The following is a 23,286-nucleotide window of genomic DNA, read 5'->3' as shown; positions in this document are numbered from 1 at the left end:
GCAGTGTGACGTCACTTGTCAAAGACAGTACATTGAGTAACTCAACTACCTGCCGTGTTATTATAGTTCCAAAATACTGAACTGTCCTATCGATGACATTGACAGCGGGGCGCCACCGTCAATACCGAATCGCTGGTTCCGATTTTTGCCATGTTGGAAACCATAAAGTTGAACGATGGTAGCGCCCCCCTGTCATTGAGTTTGGCGGGACAGTTCAGCGTGGGTCATCTATACGTGTTTATCACACTAACGTCATGTCATTAGATCTCAAACTGTACGACCTTCTATAACTAGGGGCAAATGGAGGGTTTGGCCTACACGTAGTCACGTTAGACAAAATTAGATAATTAGGCGGCCACCTGACTTAGTGGTTTGATGCTCGCACAGATTTTGAAAACGTTTACAACTTACCAGGTAACTTATCACTAATTTCGAGTTCAGTCCTTTCTAGCCATCTCGTTGCGAACTCGTTTTGACTAGACAAGTCGTCAGACGATCCATTCAGTGACTCTTCTGTGAAAAAAAAAGAAAAACTATGTTATTCAAGGAAAAGCCTTCCAACTTCGTCAACATGTTTCAAAAGACATCAAGTTTTAGAAAGCAGAGGTCGTGCTTTTAAATGCAAAACAATAATAATTTTGCTATGGCAGAGTAACAGGGTGAGCTGCTGTCAAAGTGACATTAAAAGAATGTCAATGTCACACTAGAAACGTGAGAAAAAAGGACGCGCGCCGGATGACTTCCCGCGCTTTTGTGCTAAGTAGCTAGCTAAGTAATAAAATTGTATTTCAAAATAAGGCAATATAATCTGAAAGTTAAGTATCCAGTGTTTTATTTGTGAGAATAGATCTGCCGGTCACTAACAGTACATTGTGCTATCATGTAACCTGTTTTGAGACAAATATAGTATTTATATCTTTGTAGCGTTTCTTTTCTTATTTCAGCAGTCCTGTGTAAGTAAAGTGCTACTCACCCGGCCTATGGAAAGGTCTGGAGAACACGAACTTATCCACATTATTATGTTTATAATACATAAGTATCTGGTCGGCCACCGGCTTGCCGGACAGACGCTTCAGCTTGTCGCTCGTCACTGGCTCCACTGCGTTGATTTGGAGGTCTATAGGTGACTATGGTTAAGGAGATTGTTGATTACAATGTTAGTAGAAGTTAATGTAATGCCATAATAACGTATAGTTATTTCTAACTAGCTTTTGCCCGCGGCTTCGACCGCGTGAAATTTCGTTTGTCACATATCGTCATAAATTATAGCCTATATGTTATTCTGGGTTATAAACAATAATACTGTAAAGTTTCAACAACATCCGTTCAGTAGTTTTTGCGTGAAAGAGTAACAAACATCCAGACATCTAGACATCCAGACATCCAAACTTTCGCATTTATAATATTACTAGCTGACCCGGCGAACTTCGTACCGCCTTAGCGTAGAGATTTTCTTTATATTTTTTTCGGTAAAAACCTTGTACAGAGTAATAGAAAACTACAAAAAAAATCAGCCAAATCGGTCAAGCCGTTTTCATGTTATGTCGTGACAACGGAAATCGGGTTTCATTTTTATATATACAGGGTGTTAGGTAAATGGGTATATGAGCCGACACTAGCCCATGTTAACATGGTCATATAAATGGTATAGTGAAGTCAGAAATTTGATATCATCATTTTATTTTTTTTAATTTTCATATAAAATAAATTTTATAAAATTAAAATAATTAAAATGAAGATATCAATTTTCTGACTTCACCATACCATTTATATGACCATGTTAACATGGGCTAGTGTCGGCTCATATACCCATTTACCTAACACCCTGTATAGATACATAGTAGGATTAGTAGGATATAAGCAACGATTATTTTCATTTAATTTTAATGCTAGTTTGTTATCACTATTAACTGTTCAAGCCTGGTTTTTGAAAGCCATATTCCTTTGCTTGATTCCATCCACATGATCATAAACCTGAAATATCCCAATTCCTTGTAGAACAGGCGCAATCAGGTTGATTTGAAGAACCAAACTGTTAATTCTTCCTATAGTAATATTTTGTCATGTGACGGTATGGTTAATTATTCCATTTAAAGTTAGTATCATTATTTCATATAATAATATCTGGACGATATACCAACAATGATGATCTTTTAAAACCTATACATATTCCATTTTGCACCTAATTTATTCATCATCATCATCATTTCAGCCATAGGACGTCCACTGCTGAACATAAGCCTCCCCCAATGCTTTCCATGTTGGTCGATTGGTAGCGGCCTGCGTTCCCTGCTACCTTTACGATGTCGTCGGTCCACCTTGTGGGTCGACGTCGCACGCTGCGTTTTCCGGTACGCGGCCTCCATTCCAGAACCTTTCTGCCCCATCGGCCGTCGGTCTAATTTATGCCTAATTTATTCACTACCAAATAATCATGAATTCTCTCTTTGAAAGGATACACTGTCCATCCGAGTGCACGACGTCATCGCCGGGCGGGTCCAGCTTCATCAGCACGTCTGCATCAGGCCACTCGTCCAAACAACGCTCCTTGAACTCCGCCAGTTGCTCGTACTCGTTGCCGCGGTACACGAAGCCCTGAGGATGATATTGCATTTCTATATTAATAATTTCGTCAAGGGGTACGGTAGACTGGATCGAAACCTTATATGAATAACAAAGCATAAAAAAATATCGATTTTGAGTCGACAACATATATCCGCAAAATTCGGATAATGGAGAATTTCGTTATATTCCGATGGCACTGACAAACAATTCAAACAAACCGCTGTCGCCATCTTTAGTAGTTCACCATCACTATGCGATCAGCGCCAAAATCTTACTATAGTTCCAAAATACTGAACTGTCCTATGCATGACATTGACAGTGGGTCGCCACCGTCAATACCGGATCGCTGGTTCATAAATAAAAGTAGGTGTTGACGACGCGCACTTTATAACGTTAATTTTAAAATAACTTTTATTTCGATATGCATATCGTTATTTCGTTATTTTGTATCGGTATGGTTTGAATATTTTTATTGTACCAAATGTGGGTATAGTTCCAAAATAGTGAACTGTCCTATCGATGACATTGACAGTGGGGCGCCACCGTCAATACCGGATCGCTGGTTCCGATTTTTGCCATGTTGGAAACCATATAGTTGAACGATGGTAGCGCCCCCCTGTCATTGAGTTTGGTGGGACAGTTCAGCTTGGGTCATCTATATCCGCGAGCGATGTTGCTCCGTGCGCGTTGAAATTTAAAAATCAGTCTGCTACCATCCGAGCGCGACATCGCACGCGACTACTATACGAGTAGTTTTTTATCCGTGTCCGTGTAACTTTTCGAATCGCAATAAATTACGTTGTTCCATCTTCGGGCGTTTTCCTTCGAACTACCACACCACATCTTACAGTAGGAACACTTTTACACGTCCAAACCCTACCACTGAGTCAGTGTCAAATAGTTCGTGACACCTAACGGCCGGTTCACGACGAAAAAAAACGTACACGATAAAACGGAACAGTAAAACGGAGACATGTGTGAACCGGCCGTAAAGTGGCCAAAAAATTGAAAACACAACTTCATTTTAATTGTAACAAAGACGTGTTGCGAACTTTTAGGCTGCAATAGTGATTGAAGACATGACCGATAGCAAATAAATGGATTTTGATTTGATTTGAAAGTTGGGGTGAACCCATGAGTGCCTTAAAAGGGCTTACATAGTTATTATAAATATCTGTATCTCCACAAACGCCATCCAAAACGACCGGCCTCTGTGCCGTGAAAATCCACAATAGAGATACAAATAATAATATAATTTTGTAATGTGGCAAAGTTGTTGCATTGAGCACCAGTAACACTCACTTTAGGGTCAGATAGTGAGTTGTTATTATGTTTGAATAGTCGGGGTCAAGTTGTCAGAGAGGCTCGGGTTGACAGGAGTTGTAGGGGTCGAGTCGAGTTACGTGTCCGAGGCCTAAGGCCTCAGCCTCGAATTTATCGGGCAGCGGGGCGGGAGCGGCGGCGGCGCGGGAGCGGGGCGGGCAACGCAGACCCGTTCTCGAAACAAGCGGGCAGCTCGCGCGGCGCTTTAGCGGCGAAGTGTTGTGTTTCAAATCAAATCAAATCATTTATTGCATTGCATTACATGTGGTTTGATAGTTGGTGAATGGTAGGGCAGCACATCACAGTTCGGGGTTGTGTTGTCGAGATATTTGTTTTTATTCGCAAACGAAATGTCTGAACAACGGCGACAATTTTATTTCGATTCAAATTTATTCCTAACGCTCGATTTATTGTGGGCAAAAGAAGGAGTGCGCTGCCCGCTCGTTGCCCGCTCCCGCGCCGTTGTTTTCGAGAACCGGTCTATTTGATTTTACGCATAAGATCCTGCCGCTCCCGCCCCGCCGCCGCTCCCGCCCCGCTGCCCGCTAAACTCGAGGCTGAGGCCTTAGGAGTCGAGTTGTCGGGGTCAAGTCATCATTAATAGAGTTGTCAGCAGTAAAGTTGCTTGCGGTACTTACGTGCGGCTGTGTGAGATGCTCGGGGAAGCCGCGTCCGTAGTACACCACTCGGAAGTATCCCGGATGGTAGCATAAGGCCTCCTCTTCATTCACACTAAAGCTGAGTTTTGGGCCAGGGTCGTCAGGAGTCGAATGTCGGAGTGGAGTCGTCAGTAGTCGAATTGTCGGGATTAAGTTGTAGGGGTCGAGTAGTCGGGGTTTTTACTTTACTGCCAGTAAAATTCCCGACAACTACTATAGTCCGGTTGCCGAGCACGTAGAATTTTGTCCAATGACCCCAAGCTACCCATCCTTATCGCTCGCGCGTAATTATATTGCTATCGCGACTGTGCGACGGGCGCCCGCAGTGAGTGTGCGAGCGCTTGCTTGGGGTCATTGGACAAAATTCTACCTGCTCGGCGACCAGACTTTGATGAGTATTCTGCTGTACTCACATGCGGCTGCGTCAGATGCTCGGGGAAGCCGCGTCCGTAGTACACCACTCGGAAGTACCCCGGGTGGTATCTCGGTGTGCGCAGCATGCACCCGTATAGCCCGGCCAACTGCCCGTGCAGTTCTGCTAGCGGCCCGTAGCCTAAGGCTTCTTCTTCGTACACGCTGACTAGCTCCTTGACTATCTCGACGGCGATCTCCCATTGCCGACCTCGGTTGAGGAGCTCGGCGATTTCGAGGTAGAGGTATTCCTGGAAGAAGCAGTTAGTATTAATCGAGGTTCTAAATTAGACAGTTTTGAAAGTTGCTTAACAATAAAGGGGCAGGGCACATAGTACGCAGAACTGACGGCCGATGGGGCAGCAAGGTTCTGGAATGGAGGCCGCGTACCGGAAAACGCAGCGTTGGACGTCCACCCACAAGGTGGACCGACGACCTTATAAAGGTAGCAGGAAGGCGCTGGATGCAGGCCACTACCAACCGTGCGATGTGGAAGTCATTGGGGGAGGCCTATGTTCAGCAGTGGACGTTCTATGGCTGAAATGATGATAACATTAAATTGGTCAAAGTCAAAGTCAAAATTTCTTTATTTGTTTAGACTAATAAATAGTTCTTACAAATCGTCATTTTGCTCTTAAGGGGCCTCTACATGTCTCATAATCTTTTTACCCTACCAGCGCTTCGAGACCAACATTTGGCAAGTGCTGAGAAGAAGCGCCGCAACAAACTCAGTCACCACTGTCGGCAGACAGTGGTGACTGAGTTTGTTGCGGCATTTATTTATATTAACCGGCAGGTTAATATAAATAAATAAAAATAGTAGTAGTAGTATTGGGAATCAAGGCTTTGTCTAGCATGTGCTGAGTCTAGCCATCATTGCACTCAGTGAAAATCAAGATTAAGAAGAGCACTCCAGCTTATAACGCGGTAGCACCAAACGTTGAGGCGCTAAGGCAGCGGATCATACGACATAGACAAGTCGAGACGGGAAACCGCGACATGATTTAGGCTTCGGACTCTTGTCTCACCCACCACACAGTACGGTTCAATGTACCTTGAGCACTCTATGAGTGGAGTAGGTAGCTTGGGGTTATTGGACGAAATTCTATCTGCTTGGCGATCGGACTTTATCTAATCAATCTAATTTCACCCTTATCGCCCAGTACCTTAAGCTCCCTATGCGTAGAATGCGCAAGCGCAGTATGGGGCTAGGGGTGCCGCAAACGCGTCAAAGGGGTATCTAGGAACTCAGTGTGCTAAAGAACTATTGACACAAGCTAATACCACCTGTAGAACCCATAAAGCGATGTAGGGTAGCTTAAGCTCCAGGAACCAAGCGCTACGATGTTACGCGCCCGAATCAGTATTTTTAGCTATCTAAGCACCCTAATACCCGTAGCTTCTACACAGCGTTTTTGGATACTTTGAGTTCCCTGTGCGTGTAGCGTTGCAACTTAGAAGTTGCGTCGGAAGCAACCTTACGACGTCACACACCTGAATCAGGATCCGTTGCTATCTAGTCAGTCTAATATCACCCGTAGCACCCACAGAATAAGGTGCAATGTATCTTGAACTCGTGCGCGGGCGCTTGGTGCAGCGCGAAGAAGAGTCTTGCTATGTTATCAACCTAATACCGCCCTTATCGCTAAGTACCTTAAGCTCTCTATTCATGAAGTGCGCGAGCGTAGTATGGACAGAGGGGTATCGAGGAACTCAGTTTTCTAAAGAACTATTGACACAAGCCAATATAGCCCTTATCTCACAGTACCTTGAGTTCTCTATGCGTAGAATGCGCGGGCGCAGTATGCGGCGAGGCGTGGCCAGCAGCCGCCACACTAATATCGTCCGTAGCGCCTACACGTTACGGTCTAATGTACCTTACACTCTCTATGGGTGGAGTACGCGGGCGCACATTGATATTGGCTGAGATCTTTAGCTTGTGACGCGCTGGCATCAGACGCTGTGACGTCACGCGCCCGAATCAGTATCCTCAACCAAGCTAATACAGCCCTTATCGCCCAGTACCTTAAGCTCCCTATGCGTGGAGTGAGCGGGCGCGGTATGCGGCGAGGGGTGTCGCAGACGCGGTGGGAGCGGCTCGGGAGTCCAGGAAAGCAGCTTGGCGTGAAGTCGTAGCGCCAGCCCTGCTTCCGCCCACTGGCCCGCGGAATGGTGCATGTTGGCTAGCTTGTGCACGTATCTGTGAATATAAATAGAAGTCTAGAAGCTGTGGATAACCGCGCTTTCCTCTTTCGTTTTCCTTCGAAAACTTAAGATGAAATAGACATGTTGACACCACCAATCAATTGACGTACTTTTTAAAACTGTCAAAACGAAACTCTCCCATAGATTTTGTATGGCACTACAAGCAAGTGACGGCACTATTTTGTCAACTCAATTTATTATACTACCTACTTTTTTCAATTACAATGCGACCAAAAATCGTAATTTACAGGTTATTAAAAATTAATTAAGTTTTTAAGACCAGAATGAAGTGTCTTTTTAGAAAAGTGATTTCGAATTATTGGAGAATGGTGTCAAATTGTCCATTCTATCCGAACAAAGCGATTTGGTAAATCGTTTCAATAACACGACTTCTTCTAATACAATTTTCGTTCATATTAACTGTAATGCCAGTTTGAGTAAGCGAGATGGATAGATGGGAAACTTCAGAGAACTTTTAAGAACGCTATTGTAAGAACCAGACAACAAAACCAAAAATTATATAAAAATAATAGGCGCTGACTTTGACAGTTTTCGGTTTCATAATAAAACTCACTAACAGTGCAAAAACCCTACTCGGTGGACAGAGGATCTTGTGAGGGTCACCATTGGGGCCTCAATACGGGCATCACAGGACCAATCGTTATGGAAATCTCTTGAGGACGGAATTTGTCTTTGTCCATTGAAGTCTTTTATTTTTAAACAAACATCAAAGCTATAACTCACCGTATATACATGTGCGGTCGCTCGATTTGCTCATAAAAGTGCAGCACCCTAGTAGTTAGGTGCATTCGGTGCGGCGTGGCGGAACGCACAGCGGCCGCGCGGTACTGAAGTAGTGTGTCTAGTTGACGCGCTCCTGCCGCCACCTGAAATAGTTATCAAAGTAAAGTAAAGTAAAGTCTTTATTGTGTACTAGCGGCCGCCCGCGACTTCGTACGCGTGGATCTCGTTTTACCCCCCCTTCATCTATCTTACGCGGTTCAGATTTTTTCATACAAATGTTTTTTCCCGCTAACTCCCGTTTCCGTGGGAATTTTGCAATATCCTGTTGTAACTAAGCTTTAAGTTTACTAAGGTACCTGCATGCCAAATTTCAAGCGTCTATCTTACGCGGTTTAGATTTTTCATACAAATGTTTTTTCCCGCTAACTCCCGTTCCCGTGGGAATTTTGCAATATCCTGTTGCAACTAAGCTTTAAGTTTACTAAGGTACCTGCATGCCAAAATTCAAGCGTCTAACTTAAGCGGTTTAGATTTTTCATACAAATGTTTTTTCCCGCTAACTCCCGTTCCCGTGGGAATTTTGCAATATCCTGTTGTAACTAAGCTTTAAGTTTACTGAGGTACCTGCATGCCAAATTTCAAGCGTCTAACTTAAGCGGTTTAGATTTTTCATACAAAAGGATTTTCCCGCTGATTCCCGTTCCCGTGGGAATTCCTAAGTATCCTATAACCTGCCCAGGAGTATGAAGAATAATTGTACCAAGTTTCGTTAAAATCCGTCGAGTAGTTTTTGTTTCTATAAGGAACATACAGACAGACAGACAGACAGACAGACAGACAGACAGACAGACAGACAGACAAAAATTTCACTGATTGCATTTTTGGCATCAGTATCGATCACTAATCACCCCCTGATAGTTATTTTGAAAATATATTTTATGTACAGAATTGACCTCTCTACAGATTTATTATAAGTATAGATGAACAAAGGTTACAAGGGTTCTTATAAATAGGTTACAGGCATCTCTTAGTTCTACCTTTTCAGGCGTATACACTATATATTATTATAATATTACAATTTATTTATATTTAAATATTCTTGTACACTATAAAAACATTTATCAATAAGCCATTTTTTCAGTACAGTTTTAAACTTAGTTATACTCTTTAAAATCATCTGGCAATCCCAACTAATATTATAAATGCGAAAGTAACTCTGTCTGTCTGTCTGTCTGTTACGCTTTCCCGCTTAAACCTCGCAACCGATTTTGATGAAATTTGGCATAGAGATAGTTTGAGTCCCGGGAAAGAACATAGGATAGTTTTTATCCCGGTTTTTGAAACAGGGACGCGCGCGATAAAGTTTTTCTGTGACAGACAAAATTCCACGCGGGCGAAGCCGCGGGCGGAAAGCTAGTTTATTATAAAGCTAGTTTATTATAAATTGATGATGCACATTATAAATGTATTATTAGAAACAAGTGATCATCATGAAATGAAATAGTTTATACAGTACACAGGCCCTTTCCAGGGAACTTATTCACGTCTCAAATATAGCTTGCCCGACCACTACTTCGGGACAACATTATGTGCTGAGAAGAAGTGGCGGAAGAAACTCAGTCACCTTTGTCAGAATGTATTCTCTGGAAAATAATCTTTACTTCGTTTTTAGCCGCCGTTGAGCAGAAGAATTGGGATGATATGCAGGATATTAGGCCATGAATAGGTCCGAATACTGTTAAAGCGCAGGACCGTGCATTGTGGAAAACCTTGGAGGAGGCCTTTGTCCAGCAGTGGACGTCATTTGGCTGAAACGAACGAACGAACTGTTAAAGTAGTCTTTCCCAAAGTGGGCGATAACGCCCCCTTGTGGGCGCTGCAGGCTAAAAGGGGGGCGGTAAGAGACCCAGAAAAAAAATCGGGACGTTGTGTAGAGGCTTGGGAGGCGTCATCTACTAGGAGGACTCTTAGACATCGACTGAGCTCGACTCTTGACTACAAAAATGGGGGGCGCTAAAAATAATTTATTCTCAAAGTGGGCAGTAGACTAAATAAGTTTGGGAACTACTGTGTTAAAGCATATTACGCTTGCGCGCATTTTGTTTACGTGGTTGCAAATGTTTTAGGTAACCGGAGCATGACTTTCACTAAAATGTTTATCCTGCTGTCAGTAATAATATTAGAAATTTTTGATTCCGCCATTGCTGCTTGCTGTCTTTCCTGAACACAGTAATCCGAGCTTCTTCAAGGTTGAAATAAATAGACATATACATGGCAGGTATGTCACCTTAGACTGCCACTCTCTGTCTTATTGCAGTCAAATACCTGCATTGTCGAAAAGTTGTCGAGTGACGTCCATGGACCGGAAGACGTAATGTGGTCAGGTCCCCTACTAGGTAAACCGACGACTTAGTGATGGTCGCGGGAGGTACCTGGATGCGAGTAACGTAGGACAGGTTTTGGAAGTTCTTGAGGAAGGCCTCTGTCCAGCAGTGGACGTCATTTGGTTGAAACGACGACCTGGCTTGTTCTAAATTGTTAAACTTACCAGGGCAGCAGCGGCTACTCGCAGCGGGCCGGCGGCGGCGCCGCACAGCGCGCCGCATAGCGAGACGAAGCGAGCCCGCCACTGGGAATCCCCACGCCCACTCTCGACTAAGACGTCTAGCTTGTCGATCAGCTCGCTCTCTAGGTCTTTTAGGAGGCCTTCTGTAGAAGAAAAAGATACGATCTTAATACATAATTATACTAGCTGAGCCCGCGACTTCGTACGCGTGAAAACCCGTTTTCGCAACATTTTTCATTATTGCTCTGCTCCTATTGATCGTAGCGTGATGTTGTATAGCCTATAGCCTTCCTCGATAAATGGGCTATCTAACACTGAAAGAATTTTTCAAATCGGACCAGTAGTTCCGGAGATTAGCGCGTTCAAGTAAACAAACAAACAAACTCTTCAGCTTTATAATATTAAGTATGGCATTTATTGATTGTTCTGGACAGCATTTGAGATGAGGTTGCTATATCTTAAAGTTGATCAGACGCTCCCGCATTCTTTATTTTCAACGATTTTCATTAGGCTATGGTCTAAACGCCGTCGGCCGAAAATAACGTCACAATGCTTGCTATATAAATGTACTGTTCTGGTATCTTTTAGACGATAGACGTCGGCGGTTGCACGCCGTAGGCGGGGTCCAGACACTTTGGGAAGCGTCTTTAGTTTTTCGTACAGCATCAGTACAAAAAAATGAAGCGACAATGAGGGTTTTCGCGATTGAAAAATCCACCAGATGGCAATACGTAGACGCGAGGTCCAAATGCTGCGTGATAAGTGGATTTTGACATATCTGTCAATGTCATGTCAAAAATAACCAATCATGCAGCATTTGGACCTCGCGTCTACGTATTGCCATCTGGCGGATTTTTCAATCGCGAAAACCCTCATTAGCCAAACGGCAATACGGTTAGTAACGGAAATAGCAAGGTGGGTAAAAACCACATAACTTAAAGACTTAATTTATTGTCAGCACTTACCATTCTCTCCGCTAGCCACGCTGTGCATATATTCCGTCTGCATCATGTCGAAGAACAGCGGTATTGTCGTGTTGCGGACCTCCTCGTCTCGGAGGAAGCTCACTTCCAAGAACGGGCCGACTAGGCACGGGATGAAGGAGCGCTTGTGCTCGCCTGTAACGAAGGTTCAGTAAATAATGTGATAAAACTCATAAAACTATACTCTGATTTTTAATTCGACGTAATTTTGACATTTCAGAAGTGTTGCCAACATTGAACCATTCCCACTAAGAATGGAGATCATTTTCACAAAAATTTTTTTTTTTTTTTTTTTTTTTTTCTTTATTTATTTAGGGACTTTTACATAGATGTACGTCAGTCCCATCATAACCTAACAATTTATAAAGATACAAGAAACAAGATACAAAAAGGATCAGATATTAAAGTATATGTAGTAGTAGCTTAAAAAAAACTATTAATTATATTCCTTGATGAGTCATCGAAACCATTTTACATACAAGTTTAGCAGCGTCTGATGTAGGTTGAGCTAAAATAGTTTGAAAAATCCCCACATCAGATGCTGAGATATGTAGTTGACTCATCAAGGATTGGCGCTCCCTTTGATTTTTAACACACTCCGACAGCAAGTGTTGCACATCTTCTACCGTATTACAAATTGAACAGTTTGGAGAGTCAGACTTTTTCATTAGATGTGCAAACTTGTTAGACGGAATGTGCCCAGAACGAAGTCTGAACAGAAGTACCATAACTTTTCTACTTAAATCTACATTTGTGAACCACGGTATACGAGGAGGCTCACTTACTATGGTCCTAAACCAAATGCCCTTAAACAAAGATATTTCATTAAAGTGTTCCTTCCACTTATTATGATGTTGTTTTTTGAAATTAGATAGTAATTCAGAGTAATAAGGATCAATTGGAAACTCAATACCATCTAATATTGCTCTTTTGGCCAGTCGATCAGCCTCCTCGTTACCTTTAATACCTATGTGAGAGGGGACCCATTGCAAGTACAGCGGCCTGCCATTTACAACGCTTTCGTGGATTTGCTGCAGTATGTCATATGCTATCGGTACACCTCTTACGCCAGAGGCGCACCGAGCAATATGCTGCAGCGCACTCTTACTATCTGTGCAAACTACAACTTTTTTACGATTTGTGTTCTTAGCGTACTCGAGAGCTTTGTAAATCGCAACCAGCTCTACCGACATAATTGAAACCTGTGAAGTTATTTTAAATATGCCAACATGTTTTCTTTCTAGATCATAAAAAGCTGCACCGTTCCCTCTCTTATCTTTAGAGCCATCCGTAAATATTTTGCAATAGCTTTCGTCATATTTTTCGGAAAGTTCCTTAATAATATTATTTTTTAAAAAGTTAGGCTCTAAAGAATGTTTTGCTTCTTTAACACAATCTAGATAAGCTCTAATGACGTTAATTGCATCGACCCGAGTAACCCAGATGTCAAGACTATACATCTCCAAAGGACATGACGAAACCACTGCAACATTTTTCGTTTCACTAAAAGCAGTACTAAGTAATGGTGTCTTGTTTCTTGCCAAATTTCGTCCTCGATAAGTCGATGCAAGTACCTCAAGTATATCAGCTGTCGGTGCATTTGCCTTTAAACAGTATTTATAAGCCAAGAAACTTCGTCTTAAAAAAAGTGGAGGGATACAGAGTTCTGCCTCCATAACATGTATCGGAGAACTCTTGATGAATCCTCCAATTATACGTAAAGCTTGATTCTGAATCCTATCCATCTTAGACAAATGAGTTTTTGCGCTACTCGCATACAAATAACAGCCAAAGTCAAATCTACTTCTGATAAGTGAAACATAAATTCTCCTTAAATGTCTAGGGTGAACGCCCCAACCGGATCCAGCTAAGATTTTCAAAATATTTAAGAATTTTGATGCCTTTTCAATTGTTTCGTTAATGTGTTTTCTCCAGAGTAATGATCTATCTAGCCAGAGTCCTAGGTATTTGATACATTCCGCAGACATCAATGGCTGATCGTTAATTTTTAGTAATATTTCATTGTTTCTTCGACCTTTACTAAAAACACAGTATTTTGATTTTACCGCGGACAGCTCTAATCCCAGTTTTTCTAATTGTGTAATAATTTCATTTAATGCATGTTGTAGATATTTTTCACAGGTTTTAATATTTTTGTCACTAACATAAAAGACAAAATCATCTGCATATTGACACAAAAATACATTTTTAATTTGTTGGGCTAATTTAGAGGTAATAATGTTAAAAATAAGAGGAGAAATAGGATCTCCTTGAGCCAAGCCTTTATTTGTCCATCTAACCACTACATTATCACCTTTTTGGTTTTTAATTTTTAGGTGCCTTTCATTTAAGAACGACCAAAGATAATCACAAATCTTCTTCCCCACTTGAAGCTCATTTAGGAGAGTAGTAGCTTGTAAGACTGAAACATTGTTATATGCGTTCTCGATGTCTAAAAAACATGCAACAGTAGAAGTATTTTTCATAAAATGAACTTTTATGTACGAAATCAGGCGAACCAAACAATCTAAGCAAGACTGAGACCTCTTAAATCCAGTTGAATAATTTGGAATAATATTATTTTTTTCTACATACCATTCTAGTCTCCGCGCTAACATAGAATGAAATATTTTACATAAACAAGACATTAAGGAGATTGGTCTCAGCTTTGGGATAGAATTAGGGTCACTGCCTGCCTTAGGAATAGGAACAATTATCACATTTCTCCATTGTAGAGGCACATAGTTAAACTTAAAGATTGCATTATATAAACTGAGTAGATATAACTGTCCGTTCTCAGGTAGATTATATATCATAGAGTGGGAAATTTCGTCTTCTCCAGGAGCAGTGTCTTTCTTTTTTAAAACGTGTTTCATTTCTTGAATAGTGAAATCACATTCTAAGAGCTCATTAGAAGAATTGAAGATTGGCGTAGAGTTAGAAACTGAATCAGGAGTTAGAGATAACAAGAGTTCATTCCTTCTCTCGTCCGGAGCATTGAAATATGTTCGCCTAAGACCTTTAGCCCATCTCATTTTCTGCCATGCCTCTCTTACTGATGTCAATTCGTCAATACTGTTACAAAATTTTTGCCAACTTTGTGCTTTTGCTTGACTAATTAGACGTTTGGCTTCATTAATTTTGTCGTCTAGCTTTTTTAGATTTTCGGGTGTTGGATTGCGCCGAAAATACTTTAAATATAACCGGCGTTGTGCAACTACATGAGATAAGGCTGGAGTCCAATATGGTTTGGGCTTAAAATTATTTTCTGGGTTAGGGTTAATTTTAGTAAAAGGTATACTCTGATCGGCAGCATTCATGAGTTGTTCCTGGAAGTGATCATATTTAGATTGAATGGCATCTCTCTCAAAAGTACCAGCTGAAGTGAGTGTTTCGTCTAGAAATTTTCTATATGATGCCCAATCGGTTTTACTATAATTGCGACGCTTAATTAATTGTAAGTCTATATTGTAATTCATATGCAGTTTTATAACAAGGTGATCACTACCTAAATTCTCCTGAGAGACCTGCCATTCAAAGTTAATTGCAATATCAGATGAGGCAAAAGTAATATCGGGGGAACTCTTCTGCATATTGCCACCAACTAATTTAACCCTAGTAAATTGGCCATTATTGAGGTAAATAAAATTATTATCTAATGCTGAGTCCGCCAGCTGCGTACCTCTAGTATCTGTTTTGTATGACCAGTTTGAATGGTGTGCGTTAAAATCCCCCGCAATTAACGATTTCTTTGGGCAAAGTGCAAAAATGTCATCCCAATCTGTTTGAGAGGTTTGTATATTAGACGGACAATAAATAGATACTACGTACTCTAAAAAGCTGCAATTTAGTAATTTAATTTTGACTATGCCTATGTCTGAATTATTTAATCTTATGGGACATACCTGAACTTGAAGAGACTTATGAGTGATAATAGCCACCCCACCATAACCGTCGTACCTGTCGTTCCTATAAAAGTTATAATCGCTAAGATGGATAGGTGATTCGGCTTCCAACCATGTTTCACTTATGATAGCAACATGAATCCGTTCCTGATTTAGCAAAGCACCGAAACTGGTAATCTTAGGTCTTATAGATTGTGCATTCCATTGTAATATATTAATAACAGAGCTTTTAGATGGCCTTTTATCCATCAAAAAAGTTTTTGAATAATACATCTATTGCCTCTCCTTTGCTGACAAAACTAATTATATAATTTTTGATTTCTTCTACTATTAACTTTACAAATGAACTTATTTTATCTTCAAAAGTACTGTCGTTGACAATAATTGATTTAACTTTTAATAAAAACTTTTTAAATTCAAACTTTTGCTTATTTTGTTCTGAATGTTTAGCTTTTTTCACTTCTTCAATGCACTGCACTTCTTCATTTCTTGATATTTCACCTTGTACAAAGTCGTTTTTCTTCTTCTTGAGATATTTCTTCTTATTCCTTTCAGCCCTACCATGTGAGTTCAAAACTTGTGTCTCTTCTTCTATATTATCTAGTGTACTGTCAGAATGCAGTTTTTCTTCATGTACTTGCGCTTGTGTTATAAGTACGCTACTGTATGACCTCTTATTTTTTGTTGTTAAACTGGCGTTGGAATTCACATTTGTAATGCACGAGGCTTTTTCTTTAGCAGTTTGATTTTGCAGGTATAATTGTAGAGCTTTTCTATATGTAGAATTTTGTTGACGCATTATCTTCCTTATTTCTTTTTCTTTGATAAACATAGGGCACTTTTTATCTAATGCCATGTGAGGACCTTTACAATTTAAGCATTGGTAGATTTCTGTTTCGCAATTATCGTGATCCTTGCCACATTTAGGGCAGAATACTTTTTTAGTTGGGCAAAATTTCGCTATGTGGCCAAATCTCCAACAAAGAGAGCATTGTGTTACTGGAAACTCATAAGATTCCACCTTAAACCTGCACCCATACGCGTGAACATACGAGGGTAAGGTAGAACCTTTAAAACTGATTCGGATTGACTCACTATCGATCCACTTTCCATCAAGATCCAGTCGTTTAAGTCGTATTATAGATGTTATCTCGTATGGGCTTTCTAGTGATTTTTTAATCTCTTCAGTATCAATATCCAAATCAACACCTTTAATTACTCCGTATGAAATGTTATTTTCGGTAGTGGATTGGCATCTATATCCATAATCAACCATTTTTGAGCATCCAAGTAATTTATCAGCGCACTCTTTGGTATCGAATTGAACGAGCACCTTATATGGACTTTTATATTTGATTTGGTTAATACCATCAATATTTTCCTTTTTCATTAATTTCGCCAACGCAAATTGTTTTGGAAGTGCCGTTAGAGAAGTAATACATATTTGGAATGTGTTTTCCATTTCTGGCGCCTCTTCTCGGTTGGATATATTACAACTTCCATTCGTTTGTAAGATTAGAGAATTGCTTCTTAGTAGTCTTTTTGCTTTTCTACTTGTAACTGTAACAAACCCTTCTTCGCTATTCTCCTCACTTTCTTCGCGTCCTCTCTTCTCAACATTTCTAGTATTATACTCAATTCCCGAGTTATCCCACTCTAGCATCGCTTCAATTTCACGTTCACACTCGTTAATGATTTCAGAATCACTTCTATTATCGTCATCACTCGCTTCTTCCATTTCTTAAAATTGAGGGTAGAAATAAAAAAGCCGCGCGCTCCGAGTAGCGAAAGTACAATCACTGATACGTGCGCTCCGTTCGCCGTCGCGCGTAGCACTGTTCACAAAAATACAATAATCCTTTCTTGAATTTAAGGTTTCACTTGAAAAACTAAGGCTTAAAAATGTACTGATCATTTCAAAATAGTTATTTGAATTTTTATTATCATATTTTAGAAGTCACAAAAAAAAAAAAACTGGAACATTATTTTTCTATTACTGGACTCCCTGGCCAATAATCTATGGGTTACAAACCTTTTTTATGAAAATCCTTTTGTTAATAAAATCTTAGCTTCATAAAATAATCAATTTAACAAGATGCTAATTTTATAATCCAAGTTGATTATGATGACGATAATGATGATTGATAATAATCAATACATATTTTCGTTTGTGATAATATGTTGTTTTACTGTGTTAAAAACACGTTTTTTTCTATTTAATCTCTAAAATGTACATAATAATTAGTGTACATTGAATTCATAAAACAAACAATAGTTCATTCTTGTAAGTTGTACTTGATGAAAATTCATTTCATATTATTTATTAATAATTCAAAGCAAAAAAGGCTTATTACATCTGAATTGTCAATAAATGGCAGCTGTCAGAATTCCGTCGAATTAAAAATCGAACTATAAAATTTATTTTTGCAAATAGGCTTTTAAAAAGCACTTTTACACGTCCCAGTATTAACCCTACCACTGCTTCGGGACAATAAATGGGTCAGTGCTGAGAAGAATCTAGTGGTAAGGGATTTTTCATTGGAGTAACTACTTCATTAGCGGTACGTAAAGACTGTTAGGGCATTCATTGAAATGTCCATTGTTCAATGGTAAAGCCAATTAAACTATTTAAATTGATGAAACCTAATCAAACTGTTCCTTTTAATTTGCTTCATCTCTATTTCTGCTTAGAAGGATAATAATAACATACTCATTGCTCTCTTCCTGGATTGCTTTATCGCTAGGAAGCGATCTACTCCAAATACACTGCACAAACTGTGCCGTTTCAATTATTTAATTTTATTTGACAGTTTTGTGTGGAGCCATAAACAGTACCTATTTGTTAATATTGACTTACCTAGACCAAACCACATCTCGCTCAGCATCGAAGCGACGTGTCTCCGTATGTCTCCATATAATCCCGTCACTCGCTGCTTCCTTGCCGGTGGGAGCGTCTCGAGTTGTAACACTGGTGACGTAGCTAAAGCGCTGCAATGTGAACCACTCCCGATTCATCTACTGACTTACCTAGACCAAACCACATCTCGCTCAGCATCGAAGCGACGTGTCTCCGTATGTCTCCATATAGCCCCGTCACTCGCTGCTTCCGGGCCGGTGGTAGCGTCTCCAATTGTAACACAGGGGAGGTAGCCAAAGCGCTGCAAGCCGTGAACCATTCCCGCCACATCTCGTGGATTCCGCTAACGGCTTCTGTGTCTAGCTCGTCTACAGCGGATAGACGATCTCGGAGGGTCGTTGCTAGTAATCTGTAAGAAAAATGGAATTTGATTAATCTTAGTTTTGGTTTAAAGTCGAGCGTATATCCGACATAATATTTAAGGCATAATAATAGCATTTATTAACACGACATAAGATACCACATCATTTTACTTGATGTGCTCAATGCTCATATGGTTGCTCGATTATTTTATAAAATCACGTATTATGCAATATCTATTTTCAAATATACATGTGGTTTTCCTGCACACTGCACTTAATATAATTAATCTAGTCCGATGCTTATTAAGGCATATCAGAATTTTCATTTATACTTCCTGTAATATTCGATTATACTAACTACTTATGTATTGGGTAAATACTTAAATAGGTCTTGCTATTAATTGCCGACTGAGCGAACTTTTACGCTTGTAACTTCGTTCGTCCATTTCAGCCAAATGACGTCTACTGCTGTACAAGGGCCTCTCCCAAGGATTCCCCGCCGATCCTGCGCTGCCCACATCTAGGAGTTTCCCGCGAATTTGTTGTGTATTTCCCGCGACCTAGCAGTTTATTTACCGCTACCTTGTATATTTCCCGCGACCTTGTGTATATCACGCGACCTTGTACATTTCCCGCAAACTTATACAGGGTCCTTCTAAACTAGCTACATTCCTTTTAATGGGGGCATCTATACGGTACACTGAACAAGTTCACCAAATTTGAGTATGTGTTTTATAATGATTTTACAAAGTTACATTTTCTAACAAAAATAAAAATTCATTTCGTCTTACATAATGGAACATGCTGTATTTTTTACTCACACAACAAAGCTGTAGTGTATTCATTCTGCACAGGAACACGAGACACAACACACACAACACTCACTACCACTGCACACTTTTTTGTTGTTTACACTCACGTCATAACAACTCACAGCAGTCGTCACAGCTGATAGCCGATTAGCTGATCGACTGATTGGGCGAGCTATCACTTTAATGTTACAGGCCTACTCTCATATCGTTGTCTATCCTTATTATCTTATGTTAATCACAGTAAAACGGACTCACGATACCATCGAAAAATCAACCAGCAAAGGCCATGATTTTTAAGGCGCGTCTTAGTAAATTTATTTGCATTTGTGCATCTGTGCGTCATAGTTCACTTCACGAGCACTACAAAACGCACCTTCACACAAGAAAGCTAATCAAAATCTGAATTAAATCAAAGCGCACGCGCCGACAAATGCCGACAAGCCGCACGCCTTTTGTTGACACAAAGACGCCGACGCCGCCAAAGCAGCGTCTTTCCGTTCTATACATAGCCAGAACGCAAGGGTGTGAAACTAATCGAGTATAGTTTGGAGGTGACTTTTTTTACTAAGCTCCTCCAAACTATACACGACCAGTACGCATATGCTGCGTACTGCTCGCGTGTACTTTGTAGTGACTTAGGGCAAATATCTTACTCCAAAATATACATCGCCAGTACGCATACGGACTAATCACGTATGTATTGTAATAAGTGCGTGATTACAATTTACCTATACGCGAGTAGTTGCATGCTAGTCATTTTGTCTTATTGACCTCTCTTTCTATTACATATTAATTAATATCTGCGTGTCTACTTTAAACATTGAATCATCTTTCGACACGTATTCTGCCATAGAAAAGATATTTGTTTTGGGGCTGATATTTAATTTTCACCAATTCTCGAATAACTCTTAAATTAAGAATTATGTAGGTATAGAAATATGTCAAAATGATTTTGTTCTTGAGATAAAAGTTAATAAATAAAATAAATAATAAATTTATTTTATTTATTTATTTATTTATTTCCACACACATTATCACTATCTTTACAGGTACTTAAAACCTAATGCGATAGCATAACTTAATCTAGGTAGGCTTAATAATAACTTAAAAACTAACCATACAGTATCTATTTACATTTTATAACTAATAATACCCAAAGCCGTCCTTGTGAATTCACTCAGAGAACACGCAAACACGTCCACTTGTTCCGCTATCAAGTTAATAGTGCGCAAGGCGCGCGTGAGCGGCGCCTCGGCCAGCAGGTTGGTCCGCGCGCGCGGGAGCGCCAGCAGCCGCGGCGCGCGCCGCCGCTCCGCGTACCGTTCCGGCACACTGAATCGCACATGTCAAAACAGCTCCGCGTTATGCACCCTCCCCCTCAACATTTTGTGGATATAACACACCAACGCGAAGTCTCTCCTGACCCTCAGCTCGCTATACCCAACCATTCCCAGAACAAATAAATTAGGGTATTTCAGCGGATAAAATGGATAGACCCCATACAGCTTCAAGTACAGATACCTAATGAACTTGTTCTGAACCCGTTCCAACATGAGCTTATATTTCGTTTCGTGAGGTGCCCAGATAACCGCATTACACTCCAGCTGACTTCTGACTAAGGCGTTATATAAAGCACAAATCGCGGTGATGTTCGAGAACCCATGCGCTCTGCGCAGTATAAAGCCCATGCTGCGATATGCTTTCTTGCATATACTGTTTATATGTTCACTAAACGAAAGATTGGAAGTCAGCTGCACGCCTAGATCTCTAACCTCTACGACCCTTTGCATAGTTACACCTCCAACCTCATAGTTATGTACTACAAGATTACGCGCCCGTGATAATGTTATAACTGCACATTTGGATGTGTTGAACTGTAGTCGGTTGCCCTCACTCCAAGCCACCACCCTGTCGATGTCCCCCTGCAACCTTCCGCAGTCCCCTGGTCTTTCGACGGGCAGATACAACTTGAGGTCGTCCGCAAACAATAAGCATTTGGCCTCCGTTACGACGCTTGGCAAATCGTTAATCATGATCAAAAACTCCAAAGGTCCAAGATTGCTGCCCTGGCTCACCCCCGATCTTGTGAAATACGGCTCCGAGACATACCCGGCGTATTCCACGTACTGCTGTCTACCTCCCATGTAACTGGCAAACAGTCGCAAAAGGTGCGGGGTGAAGCCGACACCCGCTAATTTTTTAAGGAGTATGTCATTGTCGACTAGGTCGAAAGCTTTTTTGAAGTCAAAATAAGCGGCATCTATCTGCACCCCACTATCAACTGCTGGCACTATGTCCGCCATATAAGCGAGAAGGTTGGAAGTGGTGCTGCGCGCCGCTCGGAAACCATGCTGTGCGTCCGTCAGCTGCGAGCTCACCTGCGCGTATACGCTCTTATGTATGGCCGACTCCAACACCTTCGCCGGCGTGGATAGCACAGCCACGGGCCTGTACCCCTCCACACTACTCGACACTCGCCCCTTCGGAACCGGGACCACTCGTGTCACCTTCCATCGTTCTGGGAACACCGCGGATCCTAAACATAAGTTAAATATATGTAGTAGGGGCGCGGCCAACACTGCTCGACAGTCCCGGAACACGAAGGGGGGAATGCCGTCCGGCCCCGAGGAAGTCTTCGGTTTGAGTCGGCGCAGCGCGTCCACCACCTCTTCGAGCTCGAGACGGTCGAGGTGCACACGTGCGGCCGCGTTGCCGCCGCCCGCCTGCACCACGCTCGCACTCACATCCAGCTGTGGCTTTTCTGTGCTATATACCGACTGAAAATACCTAGCGAATTCCCTGGCGCAATTTTCTGCACTTAAGACTGACCCATCCTTCACGATACACCGCGGACTTCTACTAACTCTTGTGTCTTTTATGTAATTCCAAAAGGCTTTAGGTTCTTTCAATACGCGATTTTGGACCCGGTGATTATATTGTTTACGAGCCAGTTTTAACATGTTTTTAACATTAGCCCTACACCCCGAAAAAGCCCGGTAGTCCTCATCCAACCCACTCGACTTGTACTTTTTGTGAAGCGCTGCCTTTACCTTAATATTGTGAATAATGTCACCAGTGTACCAGGCCGGATATGTAAACTTTGACGAATCCTTGTTTTGTTTTTTCTGCGGGACACAATTCCTAACTATTGAGTTGATTGTACCGTAGAAATAATCTAAGCTCGCCTCTAAATCTAAATTAATCATGGGAGTCCAATCTATACCTGCAATAGCCGAATATAACACCGGAAAATCGGCCTTATGAAAGTTCCAACGCGCCGGAGTGCACTGCTTGTCGGCGCCGGGGCCGCTGCGCGGGGGCCGGTCGGCGGCCGAGCCCGGCGCGGGCCGCCGCGCAAGCTGCGCGCGCACGCAGAGCGCCGGGTGCCACTGGTCGAGGCGCACGAGCGGCGTAGCCGCGCTCACGCACACGTTCTCGTCGTCCCACTTACTCAAAACTAAATCCAAACAACGGCCCATATGATTTTCGACTTGGTTGCTCTGAGTGAATCCACAATACGTCAAAAAATATTCAAAATAATTATTCACAGCCACAGAACCTGAATACAAATTAAAATCACCTAAAACTAATACTGCACTATAATTATTACAATACTGTTCTATGATCCCAAACATTCTCATGTAATCAGCTTCAGTACTATTTGGCGGAATATAAATTACACAACATAAAAACATAAATCTTTGTCTTAAATAAACAGTAGCACTGACTAGTTCGAACACCTGATCGTCCAAGATGACGTCACCGGGTATCGCCGCCCGTCTAAGTTCAAAACGCGGTGTGGCCACTAAACACGCGCCTCCTTGCTTCCGACCGTCCGCGCGATCACATCGTATTATAGTGTATCCGGGGGGTACTAGTTCGGCATCTTTAATT

The 23,286-nt window shown here is 41.4% G+C and overlaps 1 protein-coding gene across 1 annotated transcript in view; it reads right to left on the bottom strand.

The window, feature by feature from the left end:
- The window catches only part of LOC135083721 (dedicator of cytokinesis protein 1), a 107,992-nt gene that overhangs the window by 12,682 nt on the left and 72,024 nt on the right, over positions 1 to 23,286 (bottom strand). Inside the window, exons 21-29 of the mRNA XM_063978445.1 lie at positions 18,389 to 18,627; positions 11,439 to 11,591; positions 10,456 to 10,616; positions 7,908 to 8,050; positions 6,984 to 7,158; positions 4,961 to 5,209; positions 2,460 to 2,595; positions 974 to 1,117; positions 412 to 513 (exon numbers count right to left, since the gene is read on the bottom strand). Of these exons, the coding sequence (XP_063834515.1) occupies positions 412 to 513; positions 974 to 1,117; positions 2,460 to 2,595; positions 4,961 to 5,209; positions 6,984 to 7,158; positions 7,908 to 8,050; positions 10,456 to 10,616; positions 11,439 to 11,591; positions 18,389 to 18,627 (1,502 nt within the window). The remainder of the gene's footprint in view (positions 1 to 411; positions 514 to 973; positions 1,118 to 2,459; positions 2,596 to 4,960; positions 5,210 to 6,983; positions 7,159 to 7,907; positions 8,051 to 10,455; positions 10,617 to 11,438; positions 11,592 to 18,388; positions 18,628 to 23,286) is intronic.

This window comes from Ostrinia nubilalis, chromosome 24 (genome assembly GCF_963855985.1).
Source record: "Ostrinia nubilalis chromosome 24, ilOstNubi1.1, whole genome shotgun sequence".
In the NCBI taxonomy this organism is placed as follows: domain Eukaryota; kingdom Metazoa; phylum Arthropoda; class Insecta; order Lepidoptera; family Crambidae; genus Ostrinia; species Ostrinia nubilalis.
The sequence above is the reverse complement of the archived record's forward strand: the minus strand, read 5'-3'. Positions and strand labels throughout refer to the sequence as shown.